The sequence below is a fragment of the Sapajus apella genome, unplaced genomic scaffold, assembly GCF_009761245.1.
Source record: "Sapajus apella isolate SASKATOON/1434 unplaced genomic scaffold, GSC_monkey_1.0 scaffold139, whole genome shotgun sequence".
Classification (NCBI taxonomy): domain Eukaryota; kingdom Metazoa; phylum Chordata; class Mammalia; order Primates; family Cebidae; genus Sapajus; species Sapajus apella.
This window is the reverse complement of record NW_022437079.1, coordinates 2512485-2532945: the sequence shown is the minus strand read 5'-3', so window position 1 is coordinate 2532945 and position 20461 is coordinate 2512485. Positions and strand designations below refer to the sequence as shown.

General features: G+C 51.1%; 1 protein-coding gene across 3 annotated transcripts; it reads right to left on the bottom strand.

Annotated features, from left to right (window-relative positions):
• Window positions 1–1294: 1294 nt before the first annotated feature.
• On the bottom strand, window positions 1295–13387 carry LOC116540380 (arpin). 3 transcript variants are annotated; one of them, XM_032263881.1, is made up of 6 exons: window positions 13154–13387; window positions 10527–10602; window positions 7426–7558; window positions 3036–3242; window positions 2468–2631; window positions 1295–1387 (listed from the first exon to the last, which is right to left on the bottom strand). In XM_032263881.1, the coding sequence occupies exons 1-6, from the start codon at window positions 13243–13245 to the stop codon at window positions 1379–1381; spliced, it is 681 nt and encodes a 226-aa protein (XP_032119772.1). In that variant the 5' UTR covers window positions 13246–13387; the 3' UTR covers window positions 1295–1378. The 3 variants fall into 3 exon arrangements, with proteins under 3 accessions (XP_032119772.1, XP_032119771.1, XP_032119773.1); XM_032263880.1 differs by lacking the exon at window positions 10527–10602 and having other exon boundaries at window positions 13154–13352; XM_032263882.1 differs by lacking the exons at window positions 10527–10602; window positions 13154–13387 and adding an exon at window positions 9616–9636.
• Between the last annotated feature and the right edge of the window lie 7074 nt (window positions 13388–20461).

Genomic DNA, 20461 nt, shown 5'->3' with positions numbered 1-20461 from the left:
CCAAGTCAAGCAGGATCCACCAAGTCCTGATGATATGGAGACTTCAGCTCCAGGCATCACAGACCTGGGTGTGGGTCCCAGCACACAGGCAGTGTTCATGACCCAGGAGAAATGGCTTCCTTCTCGCAGGAACATGGCTCAGTTGAAAGGACGTTTACACTTGGCAATAACCCAGTCAGGGTGGAGGAGTTCCTTTCTGGAGATTTACTCATTCATAAAAAGTTCTCCAGATACAAAACAACAGCAAAGGTGTTCTCGTAACTGCAGCCTGGCAGAGTGAGTCTGAGCGATGTGGACCAGCCAGCCACACCTGGGAACGCTGTTGGCCTCTCTGGAATGGCATCTACCAGGAAGGCAGCCAGGGGTATCAGATGACAGGAACCCCCAAGGGGCATGGGATCAGTGGGGGAATAAGAAATGGCCACTTGCAGGGGAAGGGAACAGGGGACCTGAAGGCTTGAGGCGGGAGAGTAGAGGCTCCAATACAGAGTGCTGAGGATCGGGCGGTGGGGAAGGAAAGCAGGAAACAATGAGAAAAGAGGAAGTGCCCCACTAACTTCTCTTAGCCACTCTGCATTTAGACAAGGGGTATTCCCCATGTTTCACTGAGACCAGGCCCAGTTCCTCTCAGGCTGCCCTGGGCTCTCTCCCACCACCTGCCTTCAAAAATAAGGCTGCCATCAGGGCCGGGGTGGTCATGAGGCCAGGGGCAGTGGCTCACGCCTGTAATCCCAGCACCTTGGGGGGCCGATGTGGGTGGATTGCTTGAGTCCAGGAGTTTGAGGAGAACCTGGGCAACACAGGGAGATCTCCATCTCTAATTTCTTTTTTTGAGACAGAGTCTCACTCTGTTGCCACGCTGGAGCGCTGGAGTGCAGTGGCGCAATCTCAGCTCACTGCAGCCTCCGCCTCCCAGGTTCAAGAGATTCTCCTGCCTCAGCCTCCCGAGTAGCTGGGACTACAGGTATGTGTCACCACGCCTAGGTAATTTTTGTATTTTTTAACAGAGACGGGGTTTCACCATGTTGGCCAGGATGGTCTCGATCTCTTGACCTCGTGATCCGCCCGCCTCAGCCTCCCAAAGTCTTAATTTTTTTTTTTTAAAGGGTCCTCATGTAATGTCTGGGAAGGCTAGACTCACATGCAGGGAGGGGCCCTCCATGAGCCACAGGATGGGGCTCCATCACCAACACAGTGGTCATGGGTTTGGTTCTAGCAGAGCTTGTTCAAAGAGTATTCCAAGGTGGTTGTGCGGAAGAACCAGGTAAGACTTGGCAGACTGTCTTCTCCAGCTCCAGGGTAGAAGTTCATGGAAGAGATTCTCAACAATGCTACCAAAGGTGCTGGTGGCCCTGGAGGCATTTACGTCCCACTCACCTCAGTCATCCTAGAGAAATCCCAGGGGAAAAGTAAAGAGATGTGGAGAGAGCACGTCGTAAGTGTCGCTGCAAGTTATCAGACAAACAAGAGTTCAATTGCGTGGTCCCTTTGGGGCCCGTGAATGCCTGCCTGGGCCTCGCCTCAGTACAGCTGGCCCCACAGCTGCAACTGTTTTTCCGTCCAAGAATCACTTTATGAAGACAAAAAGGAATCCAGACACTCTCAACTGCCTGCCCTTGCTTTCTCTGGCAAAAGACATCTTCTCCATCACCTAGCTAAATAGCCCATTTTTCTGTGACTTCTCTGCTTTAGATGTTCATTTTGGGGCCTTTTGACATCAATTCAAATCTTTGGGTAAAATATACTTCAGAAAAACAACTGTGAACCTGGGCAACATGGCAAGACCTCGTCTCTACAAAAAATAAAAAAATTAGCCAGGTGCGATGGCGCATGCCTACAGTCCCAGCTACTTGGGAGGCTGAGGTGGGAGAATCACTTGAGCCCAGAGTTCGAGGCTGCACTGAGCCATGATCGTGCCACTGCTCCAGCCTGGGTGACAAAATAAGATTCCATCTCCAAAAAAAAAAAGAAAAGAAATGAAAAGCAATTGTGAATCGGCTGAGGATCAAAAAGGGGACTGACTCAGCAAAAGAACATCCAGTATGGACCACGTCAGCCATTCTCCAGACGCTTCAGGCCGGGAGCCCAAATCAAAGGAGGAAAGCTACACATTCGGCTGCTCAACTGCCTCAACGTGGCCAATGCGTTCACCTGAAGTGGAAATGTTTCGAGACTCAGTGAGACTCCTCTGCACCCCTCCTTCCTACCACTCAGGAATCTCTGGGGCGTCACACAGTCAGTTCAGAGCCGACTTCGAGAAAGGCCCCAGGACGTCATTCTTCACACCTTAAAGGAATTTTCCTGGTGCTAACGTACTCCCAGGAGTTTCGCAGAATTCCACTAAAGCTGGGGGCTAAGATTCATCCTGTGGCCTCTTCATCCTCCCCGCAAACTCAGCCAGTATGTGCTACCCTCCTGCAAGAGACTCAACCGCCCCCACTCCAGGAGCACCTCCATGCTGACTCACCCACTCCTCCTCCTCTGCCCCGTCCCCCTGCTCTCGGGTCTCCGCCGCAGCCCCCTCCGAACACTTCTGGGCCATGATGTTGTCTGTCCAGGATGCCCCTGTCTTTCTATCGCCAGCAAAATTACACTTGGTCACAGTCCCAGCCTCAAGTTTGGCCAAAGACTCTGAAAGAAGAGATGAAGTTGAATGTCCTTTGTCCCTGTGGGGGAAACATAGTGAGGGCTGGGCCCATTCTGGTGGGTCCCCTAGGCCTGGGTTAAGCCACTGTTTCCTCCAGGCCTAGGTGTGGCCAGTGAGGCCCTAGGGGACCCAGTGGGACCCCCAAGGTATGGTGGGGAGAGGTCACTCACAGGAATTGTGGGATTGGGTGGCACCCCAGGACCCAGGCTGTTGGGCCTAATGGCCCCAGGGCACTTCTGCAGGGATTTAGGAGTCAATTTCAAGGGCTGGGTCATGTCCCCATGGAGGCCAGCCCTTGCCTGTCCCATGAGCTCTGGGCACAAGGAGGCCGAGAGCCCTCATGAGCCACTCAGGAACGGCAGGCCGGAGTGAGGGTTGCGCTGCTCACCCAGGAAGGGACCGTCACCCCGCGTCTTCAGCCGCACTCCGGTCCCCAGCTCGAGCTCAATTGCCTCCATCTCCGACTCAGGCATCCAGAACGCCACCGTGTGGTCAGGGGTGAGGCGCTCCGTCAGCGCCAGCAGCTCTGGCTTGTTGACCAGCTGCTTCAGCGCCTCGGGCGTGAGCCTGTCAGTGTCCCCCTTGGCTTCTACCTCTGCAGAGACAAAACGTGGGAGGGTCATTATCACCGTGGCAGGAAGCACTTCCGCAGGACCCCTCAGGAGCCAGGCAAGAGCTGAGTGTTTCCAGGATCAGTCACCCGGAGGCTGGGACTCAGTGCCCGTTCTGCGAGTCCTCATCCAGGAACTCCACAGCAGAGGCGGACAGGCGTGGGCTGGGCCAGGCAGCCTGGCCAATAACTTGGGCAAGTTACATCACCTCTCTGTACCCGAAAATAGGATAAAATCGGTCCCTACCTGACAGGACCAACATGACGTATAGAGGAGATAAAGCACATGGCACAGCACCTGGCATGTGGAACCCTCAGTGGGCATTCACATGTTTTCACTATTCCCATCTTACAGATGAGAAAACCAGGGCTTAGAGAGGTTCAGTCATTAGCTCAAGGTCACACGGTGGTATGGGAGGCAGGATTCAAGCACCCCAACACAATTCCACCTTCTCACTGAGACCCCAGTGGCCAGGCAGGGTTCTCTCCAGGCGCTCGGGGCCTCCCTGGCTGGGGTGGGGTCTGCTGGAAGCAGGAGTAAACTCTGGTAGTCCCCCTCCTCTCTGCTGGCCCTGGCAGAGTTCATGGGCTGAGGAAGGAGTCCTAAATCCAGGTGCTGGAATAGGGGAGGGGCGCCCCTGGACTGTGAAGTGGGCCCAGCCTCACAGGGTTGGGTGTTCACAAGGCCACACCCCAGCACAGCAACCCAGGGTCATCCCACAGGCTGACCGCGTCACGCCAAGCCCATCTGGCCACATCTCGATGGAGAACATCCTAACCAACCCATGAACACATTTCACAGAGCACATTCCATTCATGGTGCACAACCTCAGCCCACCTCTGCCAGGGATGTCTTCTGGGACTGCACAGATGGCTGCCCCCACCAGCTCCGCTCCATTCTCCTCGGTCGTCCACCCCGACACCCCTAGACAAAGCATCTCACCTTCTTTGCAAGATAACAGAAGCCATCAAGTGGGGCCCTCACTTCCCTGACACCACCTACCTGTCAACTCATTTTTTTCCTTTTTTTTTTTTTTGACAGAGTCTTGCTCTGTTGCCAGGCTGGAGTGCCGTGGTGCGATCTTGGCTCATTGCAACCTCCGCCTCCTGGGTTTGAGCGATTCTCCTGTCTCAGCCTTCCAAGTAGCCAGGATTACAGGAGCACACCACCACACCCAGCTAATTTTTATATTTTTAGTAGAGATGGGGTTTCACCATGTTGGCCAGGCTGGTCTTGAACTCATGACCTCAAGTGATCCACCCGCCTCTGCCTCCCAAAGTGCTTCGGTTACAGGCGTGAGTCACCACGCCCAGCTGTCAACTTACTTCTGACCACACAAAACATCTCCTCCTTCTGTCTCAAAGAATAGAGGCCTCTCCTCCTGTCTCAAGCCAGCTCTCCTGCCTGGGCTGCAGACCCCCTCTCCTCCTGAGGACCTGTCTCTCCCTCCCCACTCCTCAACCCTTCCTCAAGGCCTTCCTGCGTTCTGGCTTTGACACCTGCTACTCCAGACCCTGTCTACCCCACCAGAGTCACTGGTGAGCTCTTTCCCTGCAAACCTCTTAGATGCTCCGTATCTCAGACCTGACTAACTCTTGGGCAGTGCCTGACCCCATGCTAGCTCCGCACACCTGTTCCCCTTGGCTTTGCCAGAGTTATGACACCTTCCCCATCCCTCAGATCTTTCAGTGGCTCCATCTCCTGCTCTTCCTTCTTTCTCCACCTCCTATGGTTGCAGTTTCCCACGACAGCCTGCTGGGCCCATTGCTTTTCTCCTCCTGGGTCACCTGGTCCACTTCCGTAGCTTCAACACTCCCAAAGTGCTGCAGCCTAGTTCTCTCCCCAAGTTCTAGAACTGTCCACTGAGTCCTCAGAGGCCCTCTACCCAGCAGTGCTCCGGCAACTCAAACTCAGTGTGTTCCAGACAGACCTCCTCCCGGCAAACTTCTCGCTCCTCCATTCCCCTGAGCCTGGCACCCACGCCCAAGCCCTGGTATCATCACGATTCCTTTCTCCTCTCCCTCCCTCAATAGCTAAGCCAACACAGAGGCCACTGAGCCGCCTCTAGCTTGAGCTGCCCCAGGCTCTGCACCCCCATGGACGGGTCCTTAATCTCGGCCTTCTTTTTTTTTTTTTTCTTGAGTCAGAGTCTCTCTCCATTGCCTAGGCTGGAGTGCAGTGGCACGATCTTGGCTCACTGCAACCTCTGCCTCTCGAATTCAAGTGATTCTTCTTCCCCAGCCTCCTGAATAGCTGGGACTACAGGCATGCGCCAGCATGCCCGGCTAATTTTTTGTATTTTTACTAGAGATGGGGTTTCACCATGTTGGCCAGGCTGGTCTTGAACTCCTGACCTCATGATTTACCCACCTCGGCCTCCCAAAGTGTTAGGATTACAAGTGTGAGCCATGGTGCCCGGCCAATCCCAGCCTTCTTATCTCCGTCCTATGTGACCATCACAGCTTCTCCACAGGCCCCACTGGGCTCTGGGCTATTTACCTCCCTGGGGATTTTCAAACACAGACCTGATCACATCACCTGCCTACTTGAAACTGCACACTACAGGGCTCCGCTGCACCCTTGGTGAGAGCTGCACTCCTCAGAGCCGCCCCTCCTGCTGCCCGCCCTGCATGGCTTCTCATACCTGGGTCAGGAATCCTGAAACTTCCAGGCCTTGGGCACCCACTGCCTCTGAAATGCCCTGCAAATGCCTGGCACAAGGCTGGCCTCTGCTTATCTTTTAGGACTCAGTACTGGCATTCCCCACTCCAAGGCATCCCCATCCCTGCCTTCCTGGGCTCAGCACCCTTCCCAGAACCCAGCCCAGGCCTGTCCTTCTCCTCTAAGAACATCTCAGGTATACAACCGGGTCTTGGTCATCCCTGGACCCCTCTGCATGTGGCACAAGGGCTGGCACATGATATAGATGCCTCATCCCACAACACACATGCCTAAAATTTAAAAAAAAAGAAAAAAAATTCATGGCCGGGTGCGGTGGCTCATGTCTGTAATTCCAGCACTTTGGGAGGCCAAGGCGGGTGGATCACTTGAGGTCAGGAGTTCGAGACCAGCCTGGCCAACATGGTGAAACCCTGTCTCTACTAAAACTACAAAAATTAGCCAGGTGTGGTGGCCGATGCCTGTAATCCCAGCTGCTCAGAAGGGTAAGGCATGAGAATAGCTTGAACCCAGGAGGTGAAGATTGCAGTGAGCTGAGATTGTACCACTGCACTCCAGCCTGGGCGACAGAACGTGACTCTGTCTCAAAAAAAAAAGGAAAAAGAAAAAAATCATTTGTTGAAACATCATCACTAATGTGAAGGTAGACCTTCAGGAGGTGATAAGTCATGGCATGTGAGTGGGATGAGCGCCTTCGCAGAAGAGGCTGAGGAGAGCGCTGCCTCGCCTTCTGCCATTTGAGGACTCAGCACAAAGGCACTGTGTTCGAAGCACAAAGCCAGCCCTCACCAGACGCCCGATCTGCGGGACCCTGACTCTGGTTTCCCTACCTCCAGAACTGTAAGCAAGACGTTTTTGTTGTCAAGCAGGCGTGGTGGCACACACCTACAGTCCCAGCTATTCTGGAGGCTGGGGCAGGAGGATCACTTGAAGACTGTAGTGTCCTATGATTGAACCTGAGAACAGCCATGACTCTCCAGCCTGGGCTACACAGCAAAACCCAGCCACTAAAAATGCACAGATAAATCAAAATTTTAAAAGTTAAAATAAAACACATTTCTGTTGTTTATACATCACCCGGCCTAAGGTATTTTGTTGTACAGCACGCATGGCCTAAGACAGAACCCCAGAACCAAATGAGGATTCAGGTAGGAAAACGGAGACCACTGAGGCCTGGCCTGGGCTCTGCACAAAAGCAGGTGGAGCCCAAAGCCAGGTTTGTGGGGGTTCTGTCAGACACAGGAAATGCCACGGGGTGGGAAGGCCAGCCTGGGCCCTGGGACTGAGGGGAGGGAACAGGGATCCTCAGAGTGAATGGGAGGCTGGAAGAGGCGCAGCCCCAGGGGTGGGTGGGGAAGCCTCAGGCCAGACACTTGGGCTTCAAGGCCAAGCACACTGTGAAGACACTTTCCAGGGACCAGGAGGCTGAGGAGACTGCCACGTTTCGGGAGGGCCCTGAGGGAGGGAGGGAGGACAGGGGATACCTACTGTACGAAGACATAAGGAAGCCCGTGTTCACTTTCCTGGTGGCGCTGAAGTTGGGCTCGATTTCATTTCCCTTGGCGTCGAATTGACGGCGATGGATGTGACTGGGCCGGATATACAGTACGTAGCAGCGCTCCTGGAGCCAGGCAGACAGAGAGTGGGAGCTGGCCTCACCCACAGCACACACGCTGGGCTCTGGCTACAACCCCACTGACCTCACATCTACCCTGGATGCTGTCCTCAGTTCCCAAAGATATTCAAGCTGGGCAGATGCCCCCACCCAAATATTTATTCATTCATGCGTTCACAGGAGCACCTGCCACGCAGAACGAGCTGTGCTGGAAGTTCCTAACAGGGCAAGCCAGGGCTTCCACACGGCCAAAGACAAAAACTATATACAGAAAACCGTAACTCAGCTGGGCACGGTGGCTCATGCATGTAATCCCAGCACTTTGGGGGACCAAGGTGGGTGGGTCGCTTGAGGTAAGGAGTTCGAGAACAGCCTGGCCAACATGGTGAAACCCTGTCTCTATCAAAAATATAAAAAATTAGCTGGGGATGGTGGTGTACGCCTGTAATCCCAGCTGCTTGGGAGGTTGAGGCAGGAGAATCGCTTGAACCTGGGACGTGGAGGTTGTTGTAAGCCGAGATCGCACCACTGCATTCCAGCCTGGGTGACAGAGCCAGACTGTATCTCAAACAAGGCCTGGGTGACAGAGCCAGACTGTATCTCAAACAAGACGAAAACCATAACCCAAGCCAGAGGACCCCAAATACCATGAAGCAGGAATGGGCACTGCTGAGGTGGGCACTGAGAAGGAGCCCTGGGTGAGGGTAGCCACTCTGCGCCTTCCAACAGATGCAGTGCCTGGGACAAACCACTCAGTTTCCCCACCACATGGAGGTAACATGATATCTGTGGTTAAGAACATTATGAGGGTTTGGCCAGGCGCGACACCGGTGGCCCACACCTGTAATCCCAGCACTTTGGGAGGCCAAGGTGGGCGGATCATGATATCAGGAGATTGAGACCACCCTGGCCAACATGGTGAAACCTGGTCTCTACTAAAAATACAACAGATTAGCTGGGTGTGGCAGCACGTGCCTGTAATCCCAGCTACTTGGTTGGCTGACGCAGGAGAATCACTTGAACCCGGGAGGCAGAGGTTGCAGTGAGCCTAGATCGTGCCACTGCACTCCAGCCTGGGTGACAGAGTGGGACTCCATCTCAAAAAAAAAAAAAAAATTATGAGGGTTCAAGGAGATAACAGAGGGGCAAGCACAGTGCCAAGCATGAGTGTGCTGTAAATGCTGTTTGCCTACCACCTGTTCAAGGCAGGTGGGTGAAACGCTCCCACGGCCTGCAGAACAGGAGGCCACTTCCTGGTAGAATCAAGAAAGGTGAAGTCTGGGAGGGTGGAGAAATCAGCAACCATGGAAGAAGAAGCTGCAGGAAGAATATTTTTTTTTTTTTTTTTTTTTTGAGACGGAGTTTCACTCATGTTACCCAGGCTGGAGTGCAATGGCGCGATCTCGGCTCACCGCAACCTCCGCGTCCTGGGTTCAGGCAATTCTCCTGCCTCAGCCTCCTGAGTAGCTGAGATTACAGGCATGTGCCACCATGCCCAGCTAATGTTTTGTATTTTTAGTAGAGATGGGGTTTCACCATGTTGACCAGGATGGTCTCGATCTCTTGACCTCGTGATCCACCCGCCTCGGCCTCCCAAAGTGCTAGGATTACAGGCTTGAGCCACCGCGCCCGGCCAGGAAGAATATTAAAAGCCTGGGACAGTATAGAAAATAAAAGTCAAGAGTTCCCTGTGCATGTTTGAGCCACGCAGGGTATTCAGAGGCCTTCTGAGAACCCAGGCTGGGAAAGCAAGTGGGCTCGGTTCGGGACGGGCCCTGAGTTGGCATTTGGAGTTTGGATTTTATCTAGTAGACAAGGAATCCTGAAAGGTTTCTGAGCAGCAGCGAGACCCTCAGAGATGTCATTCTGGAAAGACATTTGTCCTGTTAGCAACAGGGCAGGGATGAGCTCTGGGGACAGCCAGAAAGCAGGGGGACAGGAGAAAGGTGTCATCAGGACAGGTTGAGGGCCCCTCTAAGGTGAGCCACCATGGACAGAGGAAGGGAAGGCGGGGAGAGGAAGAAAGGAAGGGGAGGAGCCCGGCAGGACCTGGCACTGCTTACCTGGGGAGGAGACAGTGAGGGTTCGCAGCCTGGCGGCTGGGAGGGCAAGTACGCCATCACCAGGAATGGAACTCAGGGAGGCAAGTTTGAAGAGGGGTTGGGAACAGGGCCTGCCTGAGGGCAGCAGAGGCAAGCGAGCGCCACATCAGCATGGGGACACGGCTGGGCTCTCCCAGGCAGGCTGGCTCGGGGCTCTGATGGGTGTTCCCACCTGCTGACTGTGTGCTAAGGAGGGGAGGTGCAGCAAAATACCTCCTCACATCAAAACAGTGCTGAGCTGGGGGCCGAGGCTGCTCCTGTAGGGTACAGGAGGGACACGCAGGCTCCATGTAGCACCAGCCCCTGGTCTATTGGAGAGGGCATTTTTAGAGACCAAGCTCACTTATAGAGACCAAGGAGATAAGGTGGTCAGCACATCTAGGTGGGGCTTTTTGAAAGAGGAGTGGAAAGTCAGAACTAGTGCTCAGAAAAAAGACACAGGCTAGTACCGGATGGTGAATGACAGATGTACCCAAAGACACCTGAGATGGGGTGGCAATACAGGGCAGGATCCAGGAGGCCAGGACATCAACATGGGAATGGACGCCCAGACAGTGCCAGAGGTTACAATCAGGTGAGATCGGGGTTGAGGGCCTGGTCTACCTTCTCAGCCATGAGCCAGGCTCTCCTGGCAAGAACACAGACCCTCCCACCTGTCTGCTGCCCAACGCAGCCTTAAACCGTTCTCCTTCCAGCTGGTGGTCCCATGTGGCTGTCAATCTCCTGACCTACTTCCTACTTGCTTTCTAAGCCCATCAAGAAACGAGCTAGATCCCAAGTCATGGCACTGGAGTTGGGCACAAGGAGAGGCCACAACGGGTGACAACAGTGAAGTCAGTGCCCCCTAGCTAGCACCGAAGAGGCATCCTCACCTTCCTGCCATGGGCATCCAAGATGCTATGCCGAGACACATCTATCAGCTCTCCCTCCAGCAGCACACCGTTTCCCCTGAGGATGGAAAGGAAGGAAGAGCTGGTTCTGTCAGTTCTTAGCAAGTCTCACCTGTGTCCTATTCACCCAGCCCCGAGCAGACTGGGTACTGAGCCTCCTGTCCCTCTGCTTCCTATGTAGGGGCCTCCAACACTGCAAGGGTCCCAAAGGCTGGGGTACTGCCTAGACGCCAGGAGGAACCCTGTTGGGCTGCCCTACGATCAAGCTATGGCCTCCTCCTACAGGGCCACTGGGAGTTACTGGAACCAGAGCCTCAGTCTCATCTACAAAACGGGGAGACAAACAGCCGCCTCGCTTGGCTCCTCTGATGAGGACATAAGATCATGTATGTGAAGATGTTTTGGAAGCTATTAAGTGCTTACTAATATCAAAGATTTTACTTTTTTATTAGGCCAAACGCCGGGGGACGTATCTAAGCTGCAATACATTATTTTCCCTTTCCACCTGTTTTTAAACATTCTCATATTAAATATCCATGTGGTCATTAACCTGAGGAAATGGTTATTGCTGAGAGGTGAAGAAACCAAAACTCGGAAGTGTGGGACTAGCTCAAGATCACACGGTCCTCACCGAGGGGAGGCAGACCCCTGGCTTCCTGACACTGGCTTTCATAAAGGCAGAACCTGAAGCCTTCCTCTTTCGCATTCACAGAAATGGGAGAAGGGTGGGGACAGCTGGAGATGACAGTGAAAGAGGGACGGGAGGGGAAGGGAAAACTCCACCGAACCTGTCTTTACCCAACCCATCCCTACCACCGGCACTTATTTTTCTAGATATTTAACTGACAAATCAAGACTGTATGTATTCAGGGTGCACAAGGTGATGATTTAAGTACATACTATGTAATGGTTACCACAAATTAATGAACACACCCACCAGACCCCATGCTGTACATGAGATCCCCAGAAATTGTTTATTCTATAACTGAAAGTTTGGGCCTTTGATCGTTTCCCCACCCACACCCCCATCCACTATTCCCTGGCTATCACTGTTCACTGTTCTACTTTTCTTTTGACAGAATCTCACTCTGTGGCCCAGGCTGGAGTGCAATGGCATGATCTCCGTTCACTGCAACCTCCACCTCCCAGGTGCATGCAATTCTTGTGCTTCAGCCTCCCAAATAGCTGGGATTACAGGTGCCCGCCACTACTCCCTGCTAATTTGTGTATTTTTAGTCGAGATGAGGTTTCACCAATAACCATTTCACCATTAACCGTTTCCTCGCGTTAATGATCACATGGCTATGAATGAGAACAGGAATATGCAAATGTTTAAAAACAAGTGGCAAATAATGTATTGCAGCTTAGATACCTCCCTGCACATGCGGCCTAATAAAAAAGTAAAATCAGCTGGGTGTGGTGGCTCATGCCTGTAATCCCAGCACTTTGGGAGGCTGAGGCGGGCAGATGACGAGGTCAAGAATTCCAGACCAGCCTGGCCAACATAGTGAAACCCTGTCTCAAAAAACAAACAAACAAAAATAAGTAAAATCTTTGATATTTAGTAAGCACTTAATAGCTTCCAAAACCCTTCACACACATGACCTTATGTCCTCATCAGAGGAGACAAGCGAGGCAGCTGTTTGTCTCCCCATGGGCCAGCCTTGTTTCTTTTCTTTTTTTTTTTTTGAGACGGAGTTTCACTCATGTTACCCAGGCTGGAGTGCAATGGCGGAATCTCGACTCACCGCAACCTCCACCTCCTGGGTTCAGGCAATTCTCCTGCCTCAGCCTCCTGAGTAGCTGGGATTACAGGCACGCACCACCATGCCCAGCTAATGTTTTGTATTTTTAGTAGAGACGGGGTTTCACCATGTTGACCAGGATGGTCTCGATCTCTTGACCTCGTGATCCACCCGTCTCGGCCTCCCAAAGTGCTGGGATTACAGGCGTGAGCCACCGCGCCCGGCCGTGGCTAGCCTTGTTGCAAACTCCTGACCTCAAGTGATCCACCGGCCTCAGCCTCCCAAAGTGTTGGGATGATGGGCGTGAGCCAACCCCTGGCCTGTTCTGCTGTTTCTGTGGTTCAACCCTTTCAGATTCCACATAGATCACACAGCATTTGTCTGGCTTATTTCACTTAGCACAATTCTTTAGTGCAAGTGTAAATGGAATGGTCCGTTCGGCCTCTTAACCCTGTGAGGACAGGGCCTGGCCCTCCAAATCTTCCTCACCCAGGCAGGCCCTGCTCTCCACCAGCCCTCCCGCTGTCCCCAACTGCCCTTCTGGGGAAGGCTTGAGCCTGTGCAGAGGCAGCTAAAGTTTCTAGTTATGGGGTGGGTGGGGCCGGAGGTCGGCGTGAAGCGACTCACAGCCTCGGGAGTCCCCTGTGGGGGTCGGGACCCTCTCCTAAGGGCAAGCGACAGGTGGGAAGCTTTAAGCCGATCTGTGTCCTGGGGTCGCAAGGCGGGCGCCGGGAGGGGCGGGCTAGAGGCGGAGAGGCAGCCCCGGGACCCCCGTTTTCCTCCACCCGCATCCCGCCCCCCCATCCTAGCGCGGGTTCGAGCCCGGGCAGCGGAGGCCGACCGGAGCCGCGCGCCCAGGCCTACCCCTGGTGGGCGGCGGGGTCCCAGGCCCCCGGCAGCCGCGCACTCTGCACCGCCTTGTTCCGGAGCGCGCTGTCCTGGTAGATGCGGCTCATTCTCGCGACCGCCCGGGCACTCGCCACACAGCCGGCGCGGGACAGGGGGCGCCGCACGGGAACCGTTGCGGGACACGCGGGGAACGCAATCCAGCCGGCGGATCCGGGAAGGTAGCGGCCGGGCGCCGGGCGTTCCCGGGCGGGATTTAAAGGGGCCGAGCCCCATTCCTGGCCGCCAGGCCGCGCGGCGGGGGTGGGGCTTCCGGGGGAACCCTGGCTGGGGCTGAGCGCCAAGGGGCAGCAAGGCCAGGCGTCTCTCCTGCCTCTCTCTCTTCCTCATTCCTAGAGGAAGATCCCTGCCCCAGCACACGCACGAAAGGGAAACTGAGGCCCCGGGATCCTAGGAGAGAAGCTCCTCTGTAGGATCCGCCCGGGAAGAATGGGTTTCGGGAAGCAGCCACGGAGAACAGCCCTTAGGAGGATTGGGTGGTCCGCTCAGAAGCCGCCCGTTCCGCCCGCGCGCGCGCTGCTGCATCCCAGGGATCCGTGACGAGGGAGCTGGGGCCTGGGGGTCAGATCAAGGACCGCTAAGTTTGAGTCCCAGCTGTGTGAGCTAGGGCAAGCCCCTCACCCTCTCTGAGCCCACGCTTCTTCCTCTGTGAAATGGGTCCCTGTCAGAGGGGTTGTAAAGTTTAACGCGCTCACCCCCTTTCTACAACGCAGCATAGCCCTCCCTCCCTCCCTGTAGCTCCTGAAATCCTCCCGGGCCCAAAGTGCCCTTTGCCCGAGTATGTCACTGTCCGCAGGTGCATTTTCCAAGCCTGGCACAGGAGAGTCTTTGTCTCTGGGATTGTTGGGGAATCTTTGTTCTTTTGTTGGGCTTCTTAGTGCCAGGAGCGGGACAGGTGGGCCCATTCAGGGAGGCCAGGTGTACCCTTTGGGGGCGAACCAGGGCACCCGGCCCTCTTATTTCATTTTATTTTTTAATTGTTATACAGCTAGAGAAGCCTAAGTTTTGGGACTCTCGCTTCCACGAGCCCCTATTAAGGCCGGTGTTGGAAGGCTCTCACGTGTTCACATGGGCATCTGCTTCTGTAAAATTTTGATAGGTGGCCAGGCATGGTGGCTCACGCCTGTATCCCAGCACTTTGGAAGACCTTGGCGGGTGGATCACGAGGTCAGCAGATCGAGACCATCCTGGCTAACACGGTAAAACCCCATCTCTACTAAAAATACAAATTAGCCAGGCGTGGTGGCACACGCCTGTAGTTCCAGCTACTCGGAAAACTGAGGCAGGAAAATTGCTTGAACCCGGGAGGCAGAGGTTGCGGTGAGCCGAAATTGCGCCACTGCACTCCAGCCTGGGCAACAGAGCAAGACCCCATCTCAAAAAATATATATTTTTTTCTGTAGGCAAGGCAATTTTGCTTCAACCAGAGACCACTTTTTGGCCCAGAATTCTCCTCTGCCTCATGTCAAGTGATGGTGGAGTGGATGTGAGTGAGGGGAAACTGACATGGAATACATTTAGTTTGGGTTTAGTGGAATACATTTATGAGGTCTGTTGGCTTCTCCACCTATAACTAAGGTAATGCCGGCCATCCTGGTGTAGAGATACCCTAGCTCCCTCTGTGCTAACTCATCTGGTGTAGAGCACAAAGTGGGTGCTCTACACCAGATGAGAAGGAGCAGGACTGGAGGTCACATCATAGTAGAAATGTGCCCTCCAGTGCCGAGCACTGAGACTTCGTGGCAAAGTGCCAGGAGCTGGCGTGGAGATAATTCTTTGGGCTGGGCACCGTGGCTCATGCCCGTAATCCTACACTTTGAGAGGCCATGGTGGGCAGATCACTTGAGGTTGGGAGTTCAAGACCAGCCTGGCCCGCATGGTGAAACGCTGTCTCTACCAAAAATACAAAAATTAGCCAGGTGTGGTGGTGCGCACCTGTAATCCCAGCTACTCGGGAGGCTGAAGCAGAAGAATCTCTTGAACCTGGGAGACAGAGGTTGCAGTGAGCTGAGACTGCGCCACTACACTCCAGCTTGGGTGACAGAGCGAGACTCCATCTCAAAATAAATAAACAAACAAACAAACCAAAGAAAATCCTTCCAGTTATCAGACAGTGAAATTATAAGCAGAAGGGTCTCCTTAACTATAGTCAAAATCAAAGTTCTCTCAGGAGTATCTTACCTAAAGCTGTGCTTGTAATTATAAACAAACCAACCATTTTTCTCCCTGTCTTTTGATGGGCATCTGGCAAAATAGAATGTATCAGAATTCCTGTGTAGGACACAAATGTGTAGCAGCAAAACAAACAAAGTGCATTTGTGTGTGGAGTCTTAGATTTTATGCATCGGATCACATCTTAGCATATCTGACACTCTCGTCCTGACAAAGTCTGGTGGTTCCAGATGAAATAGCATGCCAATTGCCACCAAGCCAGTGAAAGAGCCTGAAGAGATCACAGACACACCACAGGGTGAAAGAAAAACAAAGGAATCGCTCAAGAGAGAAAGCATAACATGATGCCAGAATGAAGACCAAACCTATCCATCACATCACATCAATAAATGCAAATGGAGTAAGCCCAGTTTAGAAAGAAAATCTATAATATGCCTTTAGATCAGACATCTCTTTCCTCTCTCTTTATTTTATTTTATTTTATTTATTTATTTATTTTTGAGACAGATTTCTTTCTCTGTCACCCAGGCTGGAGTGCAGTGGTGTGATCTTGGCTCACTGCAACCTTCACCTCCCAGATTCAAGCAATTCCCCTGCCTTAGTCTCTCAAGTAGCTAGGATTACAGGCATGCACCACCACACCTAGCTAATTTTTGTATTTTTAGTAGAGGCAAGGTTTCACCATGTTGGCCAGGCTGGTCTCGAACTCCTGACCTCAGGTGATCCACCCCCACCTCAGCCTCCCAAAGTGCTAGGATTACAGGCATGAGCCACAGCTCCCAGCCTAGATCAAACATCTCTCTCTTAATTTTTTTTCTTAAACATCCAGCCCAAAATGTCACAAACATCTCTTAATGACACATCAGAGCCTCTTGGCCTCACATTCTTCCAGGGCTTTTGACCTATCCTCACTTCTCTGTAGATACCAACTCTGGCTAGGGTCCTACTGATTTCATGTGGAAACAATCCCTCATAATGGTGATAGGGACAGTGTTACCACCGGTTCATGATAACCCTTGGCATTAAGTGGCATCAAAATTATTAAGGTTTTCACCTGGAGTTAGTTGGGGGTGGGCTGTAGGTGGAGACTGAAATTGGGCAGGTAAACGGGTCTGTGGCATCCAACTGGTATAGGGGCAATGATCATTAATGAGAAATGTAGAGTAGGTGAGCTTTTATTGGGCCAGGTGTGGTGGTGCATGCCTGTAATCCCAGCTACTTGGGAGGCTGAGGCAGGAGAATCGCTTGAACGCGGGAGGTGGAGAATCGCTTGAATCCGGGAGGCGGTTGCAGTGAGCTGAGATAGTGCCACGGAACTCCAGCCTAGGCGACAGAGTGAGACTGTGTCTCAAAAAAGAAAAGATAAAATAAAAATAATTAATTTAATTTAATTGTTTAAAAAAGAAATATTTGAATGTGAAATGACATGTATGTGAGTATTGTTTGAAATAGCAAAATACTAGAAACAACCTAAATTTCCATCAATAGATGACTGGCTAAATAAATAACAAAATATCAATTCAAAGAGATGCTATGCAACCATAAAAAAGAATGAAGCATGTGCATACACAGCATACATGTACGTTATGTATGTGCACACACAATATTAATTGACTTCACTTACAGGTAAGTGAAAGCAGCAAAGTACAGTACAGTGTACTCAGCAGCTACTCATTTGACTGATATTGGCCAGGCCCAGTGGCTCATGCCTGTAATCCCAGCACTTTAAGAGGCTGAGGCGGGTGGATCATCTGAGGTCAGGAGTTCAAGACCAGCCTGGGCAACATGGTGAAACCCTGTCTCTACTAAATTTATGAAAATTAGCTGGGCGCGGTGGTGTGTACCTGTAATCCCAGCTACTCAGGAGGCTGAGGCAAGAGAATCACTTGAACCTGGGAGGCAGAGGTTGCAGTGAGCCGAGATCATGCCACTGCATTTCAACCTGGGCAACAAGAGCAAAACTCCCTCTCAAAAAAAAATTTTTTTTTTCTATTAACGGAAGACTTCCTCTCTACTGAGAACTCTTAGGTGCTGAGATTCCAGCTGTCATGAGGCAGACATCCTTGTAGAGGAGAGGGGAAATGAACAAATAAAGCCACCCAGAAATGAGAGAGGTTCCGGCAGTGTAGATGCTATGAAGGAAACTCAACAAAGGAAGGGGCGGACGGAGAATGGGTGGTCAGGAGCCAGGGAGCCAGGAAGACTTCTCTAGAAGGCACCTTTTGAGTTAAGGCACTGGGACCTGCACGAGCAAAGACCAGGAGGCAAGAGAGAACGTAGAGTGTTGAGGGCACAAAGAAATAAGACTGATGGAGCACAGTGACTGTCAGGGAGTGCAGCGCAGATGAGGTCTGAGCAGCAGCCAGGGCTCAGAATGTGCATTTTATTCTAAAAACATGTTCTCAGTGCATAAAAACCTGGGATATATGGATATATATATATGAATGCATTTATTCTTGCATGTATGAGTCTTTTTTTTTTTTTTTTTTTTGAGATGGAATCTTGCTCTGTCACCCAGGCTGGAGTACAATGGTGTGATCTTGGCTCACTGCAACCTCCACCTCCCAGGTTCAAGCGATTCTCCTGCCTCAGCCTCCCCGGTAGTTGGGATTACATGCATGCGCCACAACACCCAGCTTATTTTTGTATTTTTAGTACAGACAGGGTTTCTCCATGTTGGCCAGGCTGATCTTGAACTCCTGACCTCATGATCAGCCTGCCTCGGCCTCCCAAAGTGCTGGGATTACAGGCATGGGCCACTGTACCTGGCTTGTTTCTTTATGTACATAATATTTCTGGAGGTAGAAATAAGAAACTGATTATGTGGCTGCCTCCAGGGACCAGAGCTCCAGGGTGGGAAGGAGACTTATGTTACATTGTGTACTTTTTTATGCTGTTTAATATTTTTACCATGTACATGAATTACTTTTTCAATTAAAAACTAGTTAATTTTTTAAACTGTGAAAACATCTTAACATTCACTCTTAGTTGTTATCAGATAAATGCAAATTAAAACATCAGGGAAATAAGATTTTTCTGGAAGGATTTAAAAACTCATAAAGCTCATCATTGATGAGGATATGAGAATATGGACTCATCTGTTATTTGTATGTTTTATTTGTCAGAACGAGCATTGGCAAACCTTTCCTGAGGATCACTTCACTGTGTTGGTATCAAAGGCCTTAATTTTTTTAGTACATCCTTGCCACAACACTTTCATGTCTATTAATTTCCCCAAAGAATCAGGAACAGGTGCAAAGATTAAGGTGCAAAGATATTCATTCCAGCAGCTTAATAATAGGAAAGTTACAGAAATAATTTAAATTCTAATACTAGTCATTTATTTAAATAAACTGTGGTATATCTATGTAATAGAATTGCATGGCTATATTTTAAATGCTGTTAAAGAGTATTAATGGCATGCAAAAATATCATCAATTTTCTGTTGGATGAAAAACACCATCACAAAAGAGAACGTTCCCTATTCCAGTTTTAGCACACACATATAGCAAGACTACAAAAAGCCTGGGCATGGTGGCTCACATTTGTAATCCCAATATTTTGGGAGGCTGAGGCAGGAGGATTGCTTAAGCCCAGGAGTTCAAGACCAGCCTGGGAAAGAGTGAGATCCCATTTCTACTTAAAAAAAAAAAAGACCGCAAAAATATTAGCAAAAGCTAATAAATCATAGGTGATTTTTGTTCTCTTTATTACCATACTTTTTGTAAATGACTTTTACTCTTGAACCTCAAGTGCATGTAATTAATAGACTGTAGCCTGGGCGCAGTGGCTCACGCCTGTAATCCCAGCACTATAGGCCGGGTTCGGTGGCTCACACCTGTAAACCCAGCACTGTAGGCTGAGTGTGGTGATTTACACCTGTAATCCCAGCACTTTGGGAGGCTAAGGTGAGCGGATCACCTGAGGTCAGAAATTCGAGACTAGCTTGGCCAACATACTGAAACCCTGTCTCTACTAAAAATACAAAAATTGGTCAGGCATGGTGGCGGGAGCCAGTAATCCCAGCTACCAACTACTTGAAAGGCTGATGCAGGAGAATCACTTGAACCCAGGAGGCAGAGGTTGCTGTGAGCTGAGAGCAGGCCACTGCACTCCAGCCTGGGAGACAGAGCAAGACTCCATCTCAAAAAAAAAAAAAAAAAAAAAAAAAAAAAAATTGTAATTCTGAATGAAGAACACATTATAGGCTGGGGGCAGTGGTGAATGCCTGAAACCCCAACACTCTGGGAAGTGGAGATGGGAGGGGTGCCCAGGAGGTCAAGGCTGCAGTGAGCTATGATCGATTTGTCGCACTCCAGCCAGGTCAATACAGTGAGACCCTGCCTAAAAAACTAAATATGAAATTAAAACAAATTTTTTAAGAGCACACTATGTCAGGCACGTTGGCGCGTGCTTGTAGTCCCAGCTACTCGGGAGGCTGAGGTGGGAAGATCGCTTGAGCCCAGGAGTTCTGGGCTGTAGTGTGCTATGTCGATCAGGAGTCCACACTAAGTTCAGCATCAATATGGTGACCTCCCGGGAGCAGGGGACCACCAGGTTGCCTAAGGAGGGGTGAACCAGCCCAGATTGGAAAGAGAGCAGGTCAAAACTCCCATGCTGATCAGTAGTGGGATCACGCCTGTGCATAGCCATTGCACTCCAGCCTGGGCAACATAGCGAGACCCTGTGTCTAAAAAAATAATAATAAATAATAAAGTTAAAAAAAGAGCACACTATTGTTATTTGCCCCATGTATAATCAAGTATTTTTATAATGTAATAAATACTGATAATAAATTTTTATAATAAACTCTCATAGCTCCACCATCCAGCTACAACATTACCAGTAAGTCTCTATCCCCATCCTCCCTCAACTAAAAGTAACCACCATCCTAGTTTTGTGTTTATCAGTCCCCTGCTTTTTAAAAGTTTTTTATTTTTTCAATCGTGGTAAAAGATGCATAACGAAATTTACCATCTTTACTATCTTTAAGTGTACGTTTATGTGGCATTGAATGCACTCAAATTTTTATTTTTATTTTTTTAGATACAGGGTCTCATTCTGTCACTCGGGTTGGAGTGTGATGTGATCATA

Excerpts from the sequence above, each read along its gene's own strand:
- LOC116540380 (XM_032263881.1), bottom strand. The coding sequence starts at position 13,245 with ATGAGCCGCATCTACCAGGACAGCGCGCTCCGGAACAAGGCGGTGCAG. Across the intron at positions 7,559-10,526 it reads TGGATGCCCATGGCAGGAAG|GAGCGCTGCTACGTACTGTA; the intron begins GTGAGGATGCCT and ends GCCTGGCTCCAG. Across the intron at positions 2,632-3,035 it reads GGGTGACGGTCCCTTCCTGG|AGTCTTTGGCCAAACTTGAG; the intron begins GTGAGCAGCGCA and ends CTCTTCTTTCAG.